Source organism: Aotus nancymaae, unplaced genomic scaffold, assembly GCF_030222135.1.
Source record: "Aotus nancymaae isolate 86718 unplaced genomic scaffold, 86718_ANA_hifiasm-v0.15.2.pri h1tg000007l, whole genome shotgun sequence".
In the NCBI taxonomy this organism is placed as follows: Eukaryota; Metazoa; Chordata; class Mammalia; order Primates; family Aotidae; genus Aotus; species Aotus nancymaae.
The window spans coordinates 18,531,022-18,548,589 of record NW_026988418.1 but is presented as its reverse complement, the minus strand read 5'-3'; the positions used below and the strand labels follow the sequence as shown (position 1 = coordinate 18,548,589).

General features: G+C 35.0%; 1 protein-coding gene across 2 annotated transcripts in view; it reads left to right on the top strand.

The window, feature by feature from the left end:
• Positions 1-17,568, top strand: part of USP24 (ubiquitin specific peptidase 24) — a 162,684-nt gene that overhangs the window by 72,460 nt on the left and 72,656 nt on the right. For both annotated transcript variants that reach the window (XM_012442560.3, XM_012442559.3), the window contains exons 13-26: positions 339-446; positions 654-749; positions 840-1,001; positions 1,198-1,245; positions 6,571-6,678; positions 7,623-7,772; positions 8,364-8,495; positions 9,316-9,427; positions 11,190-11,266; positions 12,248-12,388; positions 12,571-12,624; positions 13,640-13,755; positions 16,545-16,611; positions 16,837-16,947. In XM_012442560.3, the coding sequence (XP_012297983.3) occupies positions 339-446; positions 654-749; positions 840-1,001; positions 1,198-1,245; positions 6,571-6,678; positions 7,623-7,772; positions 8,364-8,495; positions 9,316-9,427; positions 11,190-11,266; positions 12,248-12,388; positions 12,571-12,624; positions 13,640-13,755; positions 16,545-16,611; positions 16,837-16,947 (1,482 nt within the window). The remainder of the gene's footprint in view (positions 1-338; positions 447-653; positions 750-839; positions 1,002-1,197; positions 1,246-6,570; positions 6,679-7,622; positions 7,773-8,363; positions 8,496-9,315; positions 9,428-11,189; positions 11,267-12,247; positions 12,389-12,570; positions 12,625-13,639; positions 13,756-16,544; positions 16,612-16,836; positions 16,948-17,568) is intronic.

Below are 17,568 nucleotides of genomic sequence, written 5' to 3'. Positions count from 1 at the left end.
AAATCTTTTAGCATTTGAAAATATTTTGTTCTCTTCTGAAATATGTCCAATTGAGAACTTGATTCTCGTGGTTTTGCTTTTTGTTTTTTGTTTTTGTTTTACATTGATCATTTAAAGAATTAATGCTAATAGGAATTTAAATAAGGCCAGCTGATAACAATTAATAATGATTGCTTCATATAGTATTGCCAGTATTGTCATGCAGGTGGATGCTGATTAGACTACAGTCAGCTTATCTTTGTTATATTTTTGCTTATGCTTCTGTAAATTACCAGGGGGAAGACTTAGGTTGTTCCACGTTCCACGACTTAACTTTTTTCCAATGTTTCCTTTTCCAGTCAGGACAATCATCTACTGTGATTGAGAACATTCATACTATTATTGCTGCAGCGGCTGTGAAATTTAATTCAGATCAACTTAATCATTTGTTTGTTCTCATTCAGAAGGTATGTGTTCAGTCAGACTTGCTTACTTTTAAATTTTCTTAAAATAAGTTCTTTTGAAGTCCTGGAACCCTTCCTCCCCACTCCCCAATTAGCAGTGTTTAAATGTACTTTTCTTACATTGTTACTGTTTTTAGCTCAGCTTTAAAGTTTTTGCATATTTTGCCAGTTTGATCATGAAGCAATTCCTGTGTCTTTTCCATTCTACAGAGCTGGGAGACTGAGAGTGATAGAGTAAGACAGAAGCTATTGAGCCTGATTGGACGAATAGGCCGGGAAGCTCGCTTTGAGACCACTTCTGGAAAGGCAGGAGAATCAAATGGATTTTTCTAGCTACAAATGCTCAAAGCAGCTGTTTGCATATTGGCTGGTTGATCATATGTGATATTATTGTAGGTATTAGACGTACTCTGGGAACTGGCTCACCTTCCAACCCTGCCCAGTAGCCTTATTCAGCAGGCCCTGGAGGAGCACCTGACAATCCTTAGTGATGCGTATGCAGTGAAAGAAGCAATCAAGAGGAGCTACATCATCAAGTGCATAGAAGATATTAAGAGGGTTGGTTTCAGCTTTGATCTGATTTTGTTGTTAGACCAACAGTATTCCCTGAGTAATTAGAGCCAAATAATTTTCCTTCCATTATATAAATTAAACTAAATGCCCTGTCTAGAAGCTCTTACCTTAAAGTCCAAGATTGGGAAATTAGTATTGCTTTTACAAAGTCACTTATATTTCTCTTAAAATGAATTTTCAGCCTGGAGAATGGTCAGGTTTGGAAAAAAACAAGAAGGATGGATTGAAGGTAAGAATTTGCAGATGGAACCAACCAAAAGGTATACTAGTTTAATAATTTCTTTTAATAAATTGCATCACAGTTTTAAAATAATAGTGTGTTTTAGTGTTACTTAGAGTAATGTTCATATTCAAGCTCGATGTCTAAATATTTATGACCTATGCTTTATTATTTAAAGCTTGGGTAGTTACTGACTCTTAATGGGAAAAAATCTAGGGTCACATTCAAAGAGTAATTTTATTATATAATTGTCATAAAATTAAAAGATTTTCAACTTAGTTTTTCTTTTTGAAATTAAATCTAAGGTATGCATAATAAGTACAATGGATTCTAAATAAATATACTTTTTTTCTCCCATAAGGGAGAAATGGAGGAACATTCATAGAATGAGAGAGAGAAAAGAAGGAGGTTCAGTCATCGATGGCACTTAGTAGTGTTTCGGGTTCTTCATTTAGACATGTTCCTAGAGTAATTCTGTAGGCAAAGTCATTCAGTGAGTACCTGTTGCTGGGGCTTGATTTTAGAAGGCAGGGTTGGATAGTGACTTCTACAAGAAGGACTGGGGCTCTAGGTTACTGTGAACTTGTGGACTGTCCTTGGAGGTGGTGGTTAGCACATTGAGCAGTAATGATTGCAGCTCTCCTATTGTTCCAGTCCTTAAGCCTCAAGCCTTTCCTCTGAGAGGGCTGATCACAGTGGCCAGCTCATTGGATTGTGCATCTGTTGTTACAGCAGCCCCAATTGGAGCAGCATTGTCCTCTCACCTGGGCCCTCAGAGTGCCCAGACCAAACCGAAAACCTAGCACTGGGAAGGCTTTCACTTTCTGATTTTCATTTTACTATTCACATAAGGGAAGTTTTTGGTAGAATAGCTAGTGGCTTAGTAATTTCACTGGTAAAACATACTTCTTGGCTTTTGTTAAGTATTTCTTTAAAGGAACTTGGATACCACTAACTTTCATTGGTATATTAAGAGACTCTTAGGCTTTTATTTCTTATGTTGTGTTTGATCATAAAGTTTAGTTGGGGGCATTGGTGAACTTTATGTTTTATATTTCTGACACTGAAATGTGACCAAGTGAATTTTCTACATGTAACCCAGCTTTAGAGATTTTAAAAGGTATTTGCAAACCAGAGCTGGTAATTCTCAGGTTATGAGGAATTTTTCTTTTAACTCAACAACACTACTTTCTTTTCACTCAAATACAGTTTGAATTTTTCTAGTTTCCTTAGCTCAGTGATACAGATAATTTAGCAGTCTCTCCTTATGATTAAAATTCATTTAGAGTTACTGAAGACATTTGTAACCTTTAATAGTAATAGGAATAGGAAAAGGGTATCTGTAGAAAAATGGTCTTTTCTTCTCAGCAGTAGAGCCATTTCTTTGTATATAAAAGGTCAAAGCTGGATGGACTTTTCCCTCCCTCCAGGGAAACGATGTTTGAAACCAGAATATCCCTCCTGACCATTATTCCTTCCTTGTTACGGCTAAGCATTTCTTAGCTTTTTTAGTCAGTTGCATCACTGCATCTTTATTGCTTCTCTTTGCAGTCACTTCATTCATGTCTGTTGTTTTATAACAAAACTCAAAAAGTAAAAGAATTTTTGGAGTTATTTGTGAGACTTAAATATTCTTTCTTTTTTATTTCCCCACTGCTCCCAATAAAGAAATTCTTGTGTACCATTATTTCATTCCAAACAATAATAACTTGCCTTTTATGTAGCACTTTTCAGTTTATTTACTAAGTGCTTTCATGGACTTTCACAAAGTACACATTGCTGAAGGGGGGCAGTAGGAAGATCAAAACCCCCTGGATATGGCTCCAGGCAGGGGGGTGAATTATTTACTTCCACTAAAGGTGTTTTTCTATGCTATGCCCTTTCCTGCCAGGCAGCAAGGTGGGCTGACTGGGGATTATGTCTCCCTGCCAGGCTACACAGAAACTAAGCAAAGGGTAAGACAAGATCACCCACTTCTTAACTCCCTTCCCGCCCTCAGCTACCTCTATTCCCCCAACTGATTCCCCCTCCCCCTGCTTTTGACACTCTTAAAATTCCCAAGTTCCACTATTGTGTTCAGAAATTCTGACCTTGATTTCCTAACTTTATTTCTGTAGATTCTGCAGGGTACCCTCGGCTCCCCTGGTCCTCTTTCCTTTGCTGCTTCTATACCTTCCACTGTCTACCCCAGTCCTTTCCCTCTTATTTCACTTCTGTTTTTCTTCAATTAAAAAGTTTAAATGTACTCATCCAAAAAAAAAAAAAAATTACTAAACCCAAAAAAACTCATTTTTCCTCAGTTAGTTTTATCTGCATATTCCTTAAGTAGTTTATCTTCAGGCCACCACTATAATGCCTGACAGGCTTTTAGCAAATGTTGGTTCCCTTCCTCTTACCTCATCCCCTTCACCCTATGAGGACACCAAAAGCCTCACATAGATATAGCTGAGTCGTCTCTACTGCCAAAACACCTAACAGAAAGTAAAAGTAGCAAGATGTCCTCAGTACAGATACTTTCACGTGTTGTGGTTAGTACAGGAGAAAATACTTTTAGAAATCGTCCTCCCAATCAAAAAATTTTGCCATGGTCCTAGGTAAAAGGATAGATCTGGAAAAGCAAGACAGATGAGAAAGTGGGAATGTTCAACTTTGAGAAGAGAGAACTCAAGAAAATATGAAAGCTTTCTTCAAATATGTAGAGCATTGTTACAGAGAAGTTTCATTCAACTTACTTTTTCTGTCTCCTAAGAAGTTATGCAGAAGCATGTTTCAATGTCAGTGAACTTCATGTGAGAACAGTCTGAAAACAGAACTCAGTTCCTTCTGAGGTTGTGAGTTCCTCATCATTGGAAATACTATAAGTCAGTCTCTTTATAAAAAATGAATAAAGAGAATTTAGGCATAGGTTTGCAGGCTAAACCAATCGACCTCTAAGGCTTCATCTAATATTGAGTCCAATTTAGATATCCCATTAGCTCCTACTTATGAAACCTCCACTCCATGACATTATCAGATATCTTCATTTTAATTGTTCACTACAATCTTTTGCCCCTTTTATAATTGGAAAAGAGTAATTTAAATTTTTCTTGTAACTTGGCACCATGTCATAGATAAGTTGAAATAAATAACATCTTTCCTGTTTGCTAAACTTTAAAAAGGCTATATCAGAAATAATTCTTACATTCTAATTTTATAGACTTTTTCTTTGAATTTTATTGTATAATGAGTTAACTTCAAAGGATAATTTTCAATATTAAATAAAAATATTGTCATTATAATTGACGTAATTGGCCATGATGATACTTTTTAATATATTTGCTTATTGCTGAAGAGTTCATATTTATGTCCCAATTTTGTAATCCCTTGGGGAAGGTATCTGTTTGGATATAAACCTTACAGTTTCTATTATTGTCATTTTGCAACTTTTACGGTGTAGCCAGAAATATTCTGGCTAATCTCACAAGTAGTTGGCCTTTTATATATATACCTTATTTCTGTGATTCTAAGATGCCAGTGATTGCAGCCTGCATCTCAGACTTAATAAATTTGCAAAGAAGAGAAAAGAAACTGTTCATTTTGCAGTTACGGACCACTGGTTTAGATTCTTAATCAGAGGTTGAGTCTAAGCCTTTTTTTGAACAATTATGAACAGCTTCATAGGAGCACACTGCTTTGCATTGTATATAGTAATGCTTTGAATGTCTCTGAAATCTTTTAAGATTGGCTGTATAATTTTGAGGCATGTTGATGAATATGGAGTTTTGTGTGCTTGTTCTCTTTTGTAAAACTCAAGCTGCTTTTTTTCATAATTGAGTTGTGTACACTGTTACAAGTTAAACACCTTCTCTCGAAATAAAGTGCAAATTAGGACAGAGAGACATTTATTGCTAAGTGGTATAGCCCTTCAAAGAGTATGAGTCTGTCATCTCTACTTCCCCTGGCTTTGGAAAATGCTTTAGTGTGAGACCACTGACCATTTTCTTTTATTTTAATTGTGTTGATGCACACAACTGGTTAGTCAGTGCTGCATTAGGGTGTAATCTTTTTCATATTATCTAAGTGACAAATTAGTGATCCAAATTTAAGTGAGAAAGCCATTCTTGTTTGGTACTACCTATACCAGGTAACAACTAAAACGACAAGTAGATGAACAAATACCTTTTGTGTACAGCTAAGTTTGCACATACTCAGGTAAGCACAGCTATATAAAAACTTACTTCTGTGCCTAGTGGCTAGTGAGTTTCTTTTGACATAATTGTTTTAAGTGTCAATTTCAGAAATGTTAAAATATATGAAGTCTGTGTCTTAGAATCTAGGAAATATGGTATTTGCTGATTGATGATTGGCTGATCTCTATGAGGCAAGGAAGAAAGTATTGTGTAGCAATAACTTGCTCACATTTACATATTCAGTAGTGAGACGTTTTTCTACAAAGACACCAAAAGTATATTTCCCCTCCACAAGGGTCTTCATCTTACACTAAGGCTCGATAGAACAAGGAGGCTTTAAAACAAAAATTTTAGCCTCTGAAGAATGCTGAGGACTTAAGTTTTTACTCAGCTATTTGGTTAGAGATTTAGTAGTCATGTTTAAACTGAAATTTTTACCAAATTTTGAAATTTCATGTTTCGAAAGATGCTATTTATTAAAAAGCAATTCTCTTTATAAAGAGTATTACATGAACAGTAGGCTTTTTAGATTGTACTATGAAGATCTGGATTGTCATGTAGCAGTTTCAGAAATAATATATTTGAAAATGTTTGAAAAATGTACAGTATAAGTGTAAAGTGTCTGTAATAATTAATAAAAGTAGAATTACCTCTTATGAAAGTGTTTTAACTAGGAAATACAGATTACGAATATTTTCTATAGTATTTAGACCACTATCAGTGTCTGGATCATATCGTTGGTATCTTAATCATATAATTATAGAAAGCAATATTCTTACTCCACCATCCAGTTCAGTATTATCCAAGTTAAGCTTTGGCCATCAATTTATTTTGTGTCAACATGACTTAGCAGCCTGTGCTACTTAATCTATCCTCTGAAGTTGCTAATTCCTTGTTGTCTGTTTTTTGCTGATGTACCCCTGTACATTTACTGTCACTTCACATCCACTCCTGTTTGCAGTTCTTGGTCTTAGGAAATTGCATGCAGAATAAGAAGTTGAAGATTGATTTATGAGTGCATGGAGATAAGCTATAAATGGTCAATGTAAAGCGTGAAATAAAATGTGTGACAGTAAACCTGGTTGACTTGGAAATTTTTTATAGCTAATAAATGAATCTGCTGTTTATTCTAAATTTAATCAATATAACTTCTTTTTAACTCTAGTCATCTCAGCTTAATAATCCCCAGTTTGTATGGGTGGTACCAGCTTTGCGTCAGCTCCATGAAATTACTCGCTCATTCATAAAACAAACCTATCAAAAGCAAGACAAGGTAAGGGTATAACTATTTTTTATTATTATACAGTTACTTGTATAACCTTATATAATAACAAAACATGACTAAAATTACTGAGTTTATAGTCACTATTTTTTTGGTTATTAATGTAATTCACTTATATCATTTAATAATCTTGAGTGTAAGCATCACTCTGCTTTCATTTCTGTGGAACTTTTTATATATATCTCTCCTTAACTCATTTCCTTTTTATTTGCTTAATTTCGAAATAATTAAGCCTTTTTTTTTTTTTTTTTTTTTGAGACGGAGTTTTGCTCTTGTTACCCAGGCTGGAGTGCAATGGTGCGATCTCGGCTCACCGCAGCCTCCACCTCCTGGGTTCAGGCAATTCTCCTGACTCAGCCTCCTGAGTAGCTGGGATTACAGGCACGCGCCACTATGCCCAACTAATTTTTTGTATTTTTAGTAGAAACGGGGTTTCACCATGTTGACCAGGATGGTCTCGATCTCTTGACCTCGTGATCCACCCACCTCGGCCTCCCAAAGTGCTGGGATTACAGGCTTGTAATTAAGCCAGTTTTTAAAAGTTAGAATGGTATTTTAAAAATTGGTTTGAAAAGATTTTAAAGCTTGTTTTGTAAGACAAAAGGATTAGTTTGCTTACAGTACTAGAATTTCCTCAGTATATAGACTTGGGAAGAATGATCCAGAAAAGTAGACAGGAAGTGAAATAGTTATTTTTAAAGACTTTTTTTTTTTAATAAAAGGAATATTTTTTAGATGGAAAATGTTAGTAAAGAAGTTTATTTTCTAGTAAATGTACAGATTGATTTTATTTACTTGTATGCAGGAAATATTGAATGAGGAAATTCTTATGTTTGCTTTGTCTCACCTAGGATTACATCCTTAAATAGCAGTATTAAACCAACAGAATAATTGCAAGTTCTCACTACCACTTTTTTTGTTTTGTTTTTGCTAAGAGCATCATTCAAGACTTGAAGAAAAATTTTGAAATAGTGAAATTGGTAACTGGAAGTTTGATCGCTTGTCATCGGCTTGCAGCTGCTGTGGCCGGGCCGGGAGGCTTAAGTGGCTCGACACTAGTGGATGGCCGGTACACTTACCGGGAGGTATCAGGCCTTGTGTTTTTGCTTCATGATTTACAGCATTCATTTGACCTTTTTATACTTGTACTATAAAAAGAATTTTTGTTAGCTGTAACTATAAAGAGGTAGTATGAGGTTATCTTTGTAGTGATGGAACAGTTTTGTATCTTGATGTTTGTGGGTTATCTTTCATATGATGGAGGAATAAACATCTTTTTTTTGTCTTTGATCTGAAATAATAACTGTTAATTCTGTGGATAATGGGTTTTGTTTTTCAAATCAATTGATCAGTAATATTACTGTTTTTTTAAAAATTAGGAAAAAAATCTTAACTCGTCAGTTGTGAGTTTATAGTATTTTACTTTGAGATTGCTGAAATTACATTTTATTGACACCCAAAATCAACCAGATTTCTAATAGACTTGAGATAGCTTCTATTATGTTATACCACCAACTTGTAAACAGATTTTTATTTTTAATATTTACTTTACCCTAAATTATATGAAAAAAGATTAAGTAAAACTGTTGTTAAAATTTAAAGTTTAGTTTTGTTTTAATGTTGCTTTTAGGAATGAATGCCTGGAGTTAACTAAGTAGCATTATTTCTTTTTGCAGTATTTAGAGGCACACCTAAAATTTCTGGCGTTTTTCTTGCAAGAAGCTACTCTGTATCTGGGTTGGAATCGTGCCAGGGAGATCTGGGAGTGTCTTGTGACTGGCCAGGATGTTTGTGAATTAGATAGAGAGGTAAGAAGATGGTATTGTGGATAAAGGAAGCAGATATATTACATAGTTCACTTTTTCTGTGTGTCTCACATCTTCTAAATACTTTATATTCAGTTTATATACGCATAAATAGTATGGGCCAAGAACTAGAAGTGCTGAAAAAATGTTTTATATGGTATATATTCATGATAAAAATAAATGTGCGAGTTCTTTGGTAATTTTGATACCATTCTCGATAAAATACCAAATTTAACCAAATAAGTATAGATAAAGAATTCTAGATCTATTTTAAGTTCTTTTCCCCTCCACATGAAACTAATTTTAAGTTACCAACAGAAAACTTTGAGTTCCTATAATGATGTTGCACCCCAAAAACAGTAAAGAAGAATTGGTCCCTGGACAAATTTTTTAAAACTATAATTAAACAGCCAAAGATAGATTAAATCAGGAACAAAACACCTGCCTTGACATTTTCTAACAGTGAATTTCATTTTCCTCATCTTATTTGACATAATAATATTAACTATTTTACAGACTTGTCAAAAGGGTTCCTATATGACAGTGCCCATCATAGTGCCTGGCGCAAGCAGGCAGTAAATGTTGATGGAAAAACCCAAGTACAAAATCCAGTGAAAAATATGAGTAGATATTTTCATTATCTAGAGAAAAGATTGCTAGTAACTGCTTCATTTAATTTCAGAATTCCAAGCATTTTAGCTTTGAGTGGTATTTTGACAATATAAACAATTGAAGTATTAATTTATCTTTACTTTTCCAGTTTGGAATATGTATTTGCCTGCAATAGATCTTAGTTATAGAGTAATACTGTCTTATTCCACAGATGTGTTTTGAATGGTTTACAAAAGGGCAGCATGATCTTGAGAGTGATGTTCAGCAGCAGCTCTTCAAGGAGAAAATTCTTAAATTGGAGTCATATGAAATCACTATGAATGGTAGGAAAAACTTTCATTTTTTTTCAGTACTTTTAAGTAAGAAGTGTTATTCTTTCCTTTACCTGTAATCCTCCTTCTCAGAAGCAACTAAACAGTTAGGAATATCTAGAATTTTTCTTGTGCATATAAAGACATATTTAGTACTCAAATTCCTTTTTACATGAATGGAATCTTATAATTAGTGTTTAAATCATATGGCCTGCTAGATCAAATTGTCTTTTTAAAAGATTCAGAATAATATTAACTATTTATAGTTAATATTATTAAATTAAATTAACTATTAAAGTATGGAAATCCTTCTCTCAGGTGTTTCTTTTCATTGAATTCTTAAATTGAGATATAATTTACATACCATAAAACTTACTTTTTAAAGTGTGCAATTGATGGCTTTTAGTATATTCACAAAATTATGTGACCTTCACTCTGTTCCAATCCCAGAGTATTTTCATCACCCCAAAAATAAGCCCTATACCCATTAATAATCACTTTCCATTCCTCCCTTTATCCAGCCTCTAATCTATTTTCTGTCTTTATGGATTAGCCTAATCTGGACATTTGATATGAGTGGAATCATACAATGTTATCTTTTGTCTCTGGCTTATTTCATAATGTTAAGGCATAATGTTTTCACAGTTCGCCCAGGTTGTAGCATGTATCAGTACTTTGTTCCATTTTATGGCTTTATAATAATCCACTATGTGGGTATACCATATTTTATTTATCCATTCATGAGGTGATGGACATTTTGATGGTTGCCACTTTTTGGATGTTATGGTTAATACTGCTATAAACATTCATGTACAAGTTTTTCTGTAGTTATGAGTGCATTTCTCTTGGATGTATATCTAGAAGTCAGATTGTGACATATAATTAACCTTTGAGGAACTGCCTGTTTTGCAAAGTGCCACATTATCTTGTAATCCTACCAGTAATATATGAGGGTTCCAATGTCTTCACATTCTTACCAATACTTATTATCTGCCTTTTTTTATTTTTGACATCCTAAATGGTTATAAAATGGTATCAAAATTTCATGGGTAGTTTTTTCTTTGTTTGTTTGTTCATTTGTTTTGAGACAGCTCTGTCACCCAGGCTGGAGTGCAGTGGCACGATCTTGGCTCACTACAGCCTCCACCTCTCGGGTTCACATGATTCACCTGCCCCAGCTTCTGAGCAGCTGGGATTATAGGCACATGCCACCATGCCCAGTTAATTTTTATTTCTGATAGATTTCTGTATTTTTTTTGTAGTTTTAGTTCAAGACCAACCTGGCCTGACCTCAGGTGATCCTGACCTCAGGTGATCCACCTGCCTCAGCTTCCCAATGTGCTGAGATTACCATGCCCGGCCAAATGTAATAGTTTTAATTTGTATTTCTCTGGTGACTAATTATATTAAGCATCTATTTATATGTGCTTATTGGCCATTTGTGTGTATTCTTTAGAGAGATCTTAAAATGTTTTGCCTATTTTAAAATTGGGTTGTCTTTTTATTGATGAGTTGTAAGAGTTCTTTATATATTCTGGATACTAGCTCCTTATCAGATACTTGATTTGCAGGTATTTTCTTCCATTATGTGAGTTGTCTTTTCGCTTTCTTGTTTGTTTTACTTACATTTCCTTCTGTTGCTTCTGCTTTTGGTACCATATCTAAGAAACCATTGCCAAGAGTTTTATGGGTTTAGTTCTTGAACCACTTTGAATCTTTTCATTGATTATGTTACCTAGAGTACATGAATTTATTTGACATTCTATAATTACAGGTTTTAACTTATTTAAGACTTTTTTTGAAAATGTGAATCTTTGTGATCATCGATTGAAAAGACAAGGAGCTCAGTTGGTAAGTACATTATTCTCAAATCTAGATAGTTTGGATAATCTAGTATAACTTGATATTCAGCAAAAAAAAGTGTTATATTTGAGATATAACATGGATTTTTTTTTTAAGAATGGCATCTCCTTGACTGCCAGCTACTACGTTGATAACAGAGCTTCTCCTAGAGTGTAAGGGAGGCTCCTTCCTGCACTACCATGCCTCACCAGGTACCCCGGAGGACACCACTCTCTCTTCACATCCCTCTGTTTCTGGCTGATCTAGGGACAGCCAGTGGCCTCCTTTGGCTACATGAATGCAGAGCAGGGATAGTTCACCTAAGCTTCCAACTCCTCAGATCCAGCAATTCACATGTACCTAAAAAGCAAGCACCGTCTCCATTCTAGGATCACAATGGCAGGGATTTGGGGAGAAAAATTTAGGAATAGACAGTGAAGCAAGAAAACTAGGATCTACAGCTTATATTTATGTTTATATATGCCCTTTTAAAAAAGGGGTGCAAAAATTAACTTTTTTTCCCAAGTCCTTTTCATTCAGGACATGGCTTCCTGGGTGGTAAGAATGCTGTTTCTTACTGAGCTTTAGAAAGACCAGATTGAGCCCCAAGAGTTAGTGACCACTTCAGGCTTGAGTGTGTTTCCTTTTGAAGAAAAACTCATGAAAATGGTGCCCATCTCATTCCTGCTCTATTTCTTCTTCAGTAGCCTGTCAAACTGTATGTCCAGTTTGAGTCTAGGAATGTCTAAAGAGATATCGCCATACCTATCCTGGTACCCATGGAATTTGCCCAGTGCTTCTGTGGTTGGGTGCTTTTTAAAGTTCCATATCAGTATAATATTGTTTTCATATATATTTGAGGTTTTGCAGCCTTAATTCATATTGAACTGAAGAGGTGTGGACTCATGGTGTAACAAAATAATTGTCTGTGATTTTGTAATTTCGTGATCTGGATATGCTTTATAATTTAATTTTTTTTCTTTTGAGCAGTATGTAGAAAAGCTGGAATTGATAGGAATGGATTTCATTTGGAAAATAGCCATGGAATCACCTGATGAAGAAATTGCTAATGAAGCTATTCAGCTAATCATAAACTATAGTTATATTAATCTAAATCCTAGATTAAAGAAGGTAGGTATTTAAGGAGAGAAGTTACTCATACACAAAAAGCAGAAAGTCATGTATATATTTTAGTGATAAGCAATAATCCTTGACATGACCAAAAATTGGCTTCTTTATTTTGATATTTTGTCCTGAATTATGATTACAATTAAATGTCAAGGACTAATTGTAATTTCTATATACTCTTTCAGGATTCAGTATCTTTACATAAGAAATTTATTGCTGATTGCTACACAAGATTAGAAGTGAGTAGCAAATCTTATTTAACCTCTCTTTGAAGTAAATGCTTTTTTTCCTTTTCCTAATTTTATATTTTTTAGATAATCTGTAACGCTGATGTTTGTGACTGGATCCTATTGAAGAATTTATCAATAGTACCATATGTTGGCATAGGGGACAGATGTTTGCCCAGTATCTAAGTGTACTTTATAGGAAATCTTTCTCCCTCTCATCACCTGTCTTCCCCACTCTATCCACCTTCCTCCCCTTTTGGAGTATAGGTACTGTCTTCAGAAAATAGGTCGTTTATACATTCCATATTTCTAATAGAATCTTTTTCTTTTTTTTCTGTTTTTGTCTAGGAATTTTATACAAGCACTGCTTCTTTTCTTATTTTTCCCCATGTTTCATCTAGTTATACCATAAATGTTATTAAAACACAGCAGGACAGTTAGTAGTAGGTGGTATTGGTTGTCTTCGTCCATTAGAAGCCTGCTGTGTAATGCTATCTCACATGTATCTCTTTTATTTCTAGCATGATGGTTACAGCATTAAATAGTCGTATTCAGTTGATATGCTTGTTTAAGTTCTATATCTAATCAAAAAATATTCAAAAACATAAAATGCTGCTGCCTCCAAATTCCAATAAGTTAAACTTTCTGTTGATAACTATGTGCTAGAATATGTACAGTATTTTACTAATTGTGACTTCTATCCAAATATGTCATCATAAAAAAATTCAGGTATTCAAATACTCCTATATGATATCCCATGTAAGTATTATCATATGTAGGTCACTAGTTCTCAGCTGGGGCTTATTTTACCTCTGGGGGTCATTTGGTAATATCTGGAGACGTTTTTGGTTGTCACAACTAGAAGCATCCTACTGGTCCCTAAGTAGGTAGAGGCCAGGAATCATATTAAACTTCCTACAATGAATGCCCAGGACAGCCCTCTGCAATAGCGAATTGTCCTGTCCATAAAGTCACTAGAGCCAGGTTGAGAAACCCTGATAGAGAATGACTGTTTGGTATTTTTTAGGCAGCCAGTTCAGCACTTGGTGGCCCCACTCTAACACATGCTGTGACCAGAGCAACAAAAATGCTTACAGCAACTGCCATGCCAACTGTAGCAACCTCAGTTCAGTCTCCGTATAGGTAAGTGATCAGAAGTAAAAAATACACAACACACACACATCAGATTTTTTTTTAAATGATTGGTATTTTTTATGTAGGTTTTTCAATTATTGATTTCCTCATTTTATATCATAATTTTTGCAAGCCATCATAATCCTGAGAATTACATGTTCCCCATCACGCACCCCTGAATCTGTCTCTTTGGAAGTTCTATGTGTAGGTCATCACCAGAAGCACCCGAGTACTGCCCTGTCCCTACCCTTCTACTTGGTGGACAGGTCCTCTTGTTTTAGTTTTTATTTGATTCATTTTACTTTTATTCTATGTAGTATGAATAACTTACTGTTTAGAATAAAATACCATATGCATTTTACAAGACTGATTTTTTTAAGTTTAAAATATTTACTTAGATCTTCTCATTGAATAGTCAAACGGCGTAAATAGGGTAAGCAGAATGAAGTGGAAGATGATGATTAATCAAAATTATGTGTTATAATATAATCATAGTCACTAAAATATTATTCAAATAATAAAAGTATTTTTCAAAATAATTTTTAGTGAGAACTTTATCCCCAAATGTTTGTGTTAAAACTTTAAACTGAACATTGTCTCTTAATTGCATTGCTGCGTTTTGAGTTTTCAGATATTGATGAAATCTGAGTTCATGTCTCCTGTAGTTCTTTGATATCAGAGAAACACAGGAGACACTAAACTCAGATTCCATGAACAGGAGATATAGGATAAACAATGCATAATGTGGAACATTAGATGGAAGTAACTAAAGTACTTTTGTGAGGTTTTTATGAGCCTCTGCTGGTAAGCAGCACCATGTCATTGTTTCCCAGGAAACTGGCGAGGGCTCTGAGAAGGGCTTGCTCTCCGTACCTCACTCTACTGCTGCCCTCTAGTGATGGGTACTCATAGAGTCTTTCTCTACTCTAGAATATCTGCTTATTCTTATTCACAATTGGGGATTGTTAAAGCCTTCCTTTAAAAAGGGGGAATCAAGGCAGTGGGTCCCTTCCCCCATTCTTCTTTTTTAAAATGAATTGAATACTGTGTCACTTTACTTTATTAATATGAAGGAAGCCAATAAACTCAGCCTTTTCAGACTTCATTTTTAAGTGGCAGAAATAATATAGATTCAACTGATGATAAGAACACTAACATGACTTTCACATTCCCACATTCTTGGAAGTATATCTCAAATAGACTTTCATTTAAAATGTATATTAAGAATTCCCAAGTACATGTTTGTAAGGTACAGTCCATCTCTGTGACTTAGTTCCTTAATGGTTCATTTATCTGTTAAATTAGAATGTAAGTGTGTTTATGTGCTATTGGGTTAGGATGTCCAAACTCTTGCTTCTTTAAATGAGTATGCTTTTTGTTTTTTTCTCTTTATTAAGTGCTTTTTATTATGAATCATTTCATACTTTGTGGACTATAGAGAAAAACCACATAATAATTTTTAAATATTCTTATTACAAACTCTAAGTAGGGTTAATAAGAATATATAGTTTCAAAGTCGAATTTGAACCAGAACATTGTAGTTTATCTCATTTCACTAGTTTGGGAAGAACTTTTCAGTACCCATAATTGTTCCAGCTTGGGGTGGGGAGGGGTTCTGTCATCTATACAGTGTTTCATAATACTGTCTATGATTTAATTCGTTACTGAGGCATCATTAAAAACACAATTCACTCACTTATGGACTTAGATATTTTCTAAAGATTTTTCATTTGCATTTCAAGTTCTAGTTCTTGCCCATAGACTGGAATAATTTAGAACTCTGTTAAATATATTTAATAGAACTGCTAAAATGTGTTTAACCAGCTATTTTTAAGTGAAATTTTAAGTACTGCTAATCAGCATGCCAGACCAATTGTTAGAAAATCGTAGTACCTCTTTTCAGTTTTAGAAATATACCTCTTTGAAATGTCTTGACTCTCTGGAATGGAAAATGTTTAAATTAAGAGATTTGGATTTTCATTTCTTAATGTTAATACCTGTAGTGTTCTCTTTTTTTTTTTTTTTTTTTTGAGACGGAGTTTCGCTCTTGTTACCCAGGCTGGAGTGCAATGGCACGATCTCAGCTCACCGCAACCTCCGCCTCCTGGGTTCAAGCAATTCTCCCGCCTCAGCCTCCCAAGTAGCTGGGACTATAGGAGTGTTCTCTTTAATAAAGTATGGGGCTGTGACTGTATAAGCTGCCAAATATTGCAGTCTGATTATTTCAGATGTTAAGTAAGATTTCATAAGTCTTCAACCAAAAGAGACCTCAGATCACATTTGCGGATAGCAACTTTTGTTTGTGTTATACTTACTGGTTTATATTTGTCTTCTAATTCTCAGGCATTTCAGAACTTTGTCAGATTTCATGTGTCTGCAGAATTGTATGTCATATTTTAGTTATGTAAGACTAATGAGAGTCAAACTCACTGATTTCATTCTTAATGGATTAATGGACAGATAGGCCTAGAAACCCAGGTCCTCCGTTTATGGAATAACCATTTAAAGAAATAGAAGAAAGAAAAGGAAAGGAAACATGGGAAGTACAGGCTTCTCCCTTATTCCATCTGTGTGCTACAGCTGTGAGTTGGTGGAACCACCTCCCCATTGGGTAAAAGGGAAGTTTAATATTCGCAAATTTCAGTCTTTGACAGAGTTTTAACTGTTACTGTGCTAACTGTTATTGTGGTTTTGGTGCTATTATTGTGGTTTTGGTGAAACAGACTAGAATTGAGCTCAGATTAGTAATTCACTTCAAATACATTTTAAACCTTTTTTTTTTTTTTGTTAATCCATAGATCCACTAAACTTGTAATAATTGAGAGATTACTGCTTCTGGCAGAGCGCTATGTGATCACTATAGAGGTGAGCTACTTCTTGTTTTTTAAGACATGTGTTGCTTAGGCTGGGCTCAAGCAATCCTCCCACCTCAGCCTTCCTAGAACTGGAAGTTCAGCACACACCACCACACCCAGCTAGCCTCTCTTTTCTTAAAAAAGCATCTTCATTCATCATATATACATCGGTATGTATTTTTGATGTGTTTATCAGTGGTGCTGTGTATCTGATTTGACTTATATATTTTTTAAGGATTTTTACTCTGTTCCACGAACTATTCTACCTCATGGTGCCTCATTTCATGGACATCTTTTAACTCTTAATGTTACCTATGAGTCTACCAAAGATACCTTCACTGTCGAGGTAGGTTTACATTAATATCTGTAGCCATTTTCATGTTGTCTTATTATTTTCATAAAGCAGTCTTGATTGAGATAGCTGCATGAATAATCATTCTAAAGGCTGTTTGCCAACAGATGTAGAATAAAGACCTGAAATGAAACTGTGGGGTACAGGCAGATACATAAATACTGTAAAATGTCAGGTGGTGATAAGTATTATAAAGAACAAATAAGAGTAAAGCAGGATACAGTGGTGAGGAGGGTGCTAAGAGGGTGATGGGAGTGCACAAAATATTTTAGGTAAAGGTAGACAGGGAAGGTCTCTTTGAGGTGGTGACATTTGAGCATAAACTTGAGTAAATTGACAGGTTAAATGATGTTTGCTTGGGAGAACATTCCAGGCAAAGGGAGCAGCAGGTACAAAGGCAAACAAGGTGACTGGTGTCAGGGGAGCACAGTGAGAAAGGCAAAGAGTGGACAACACTGCAGTGGAAGAAGGGCTTGTGGTCTCATTCCATGCATGATGGGGAGGAGGTGGAGTGTGGAATGGAACATTTAATTATAGCAGAAGGGAAGCCTCATGCGGGCAGAGGTTCTTGTCTTTAGGTTCTCTGCTGTGTCTCCAGCTTCTAGAACAGTGCCC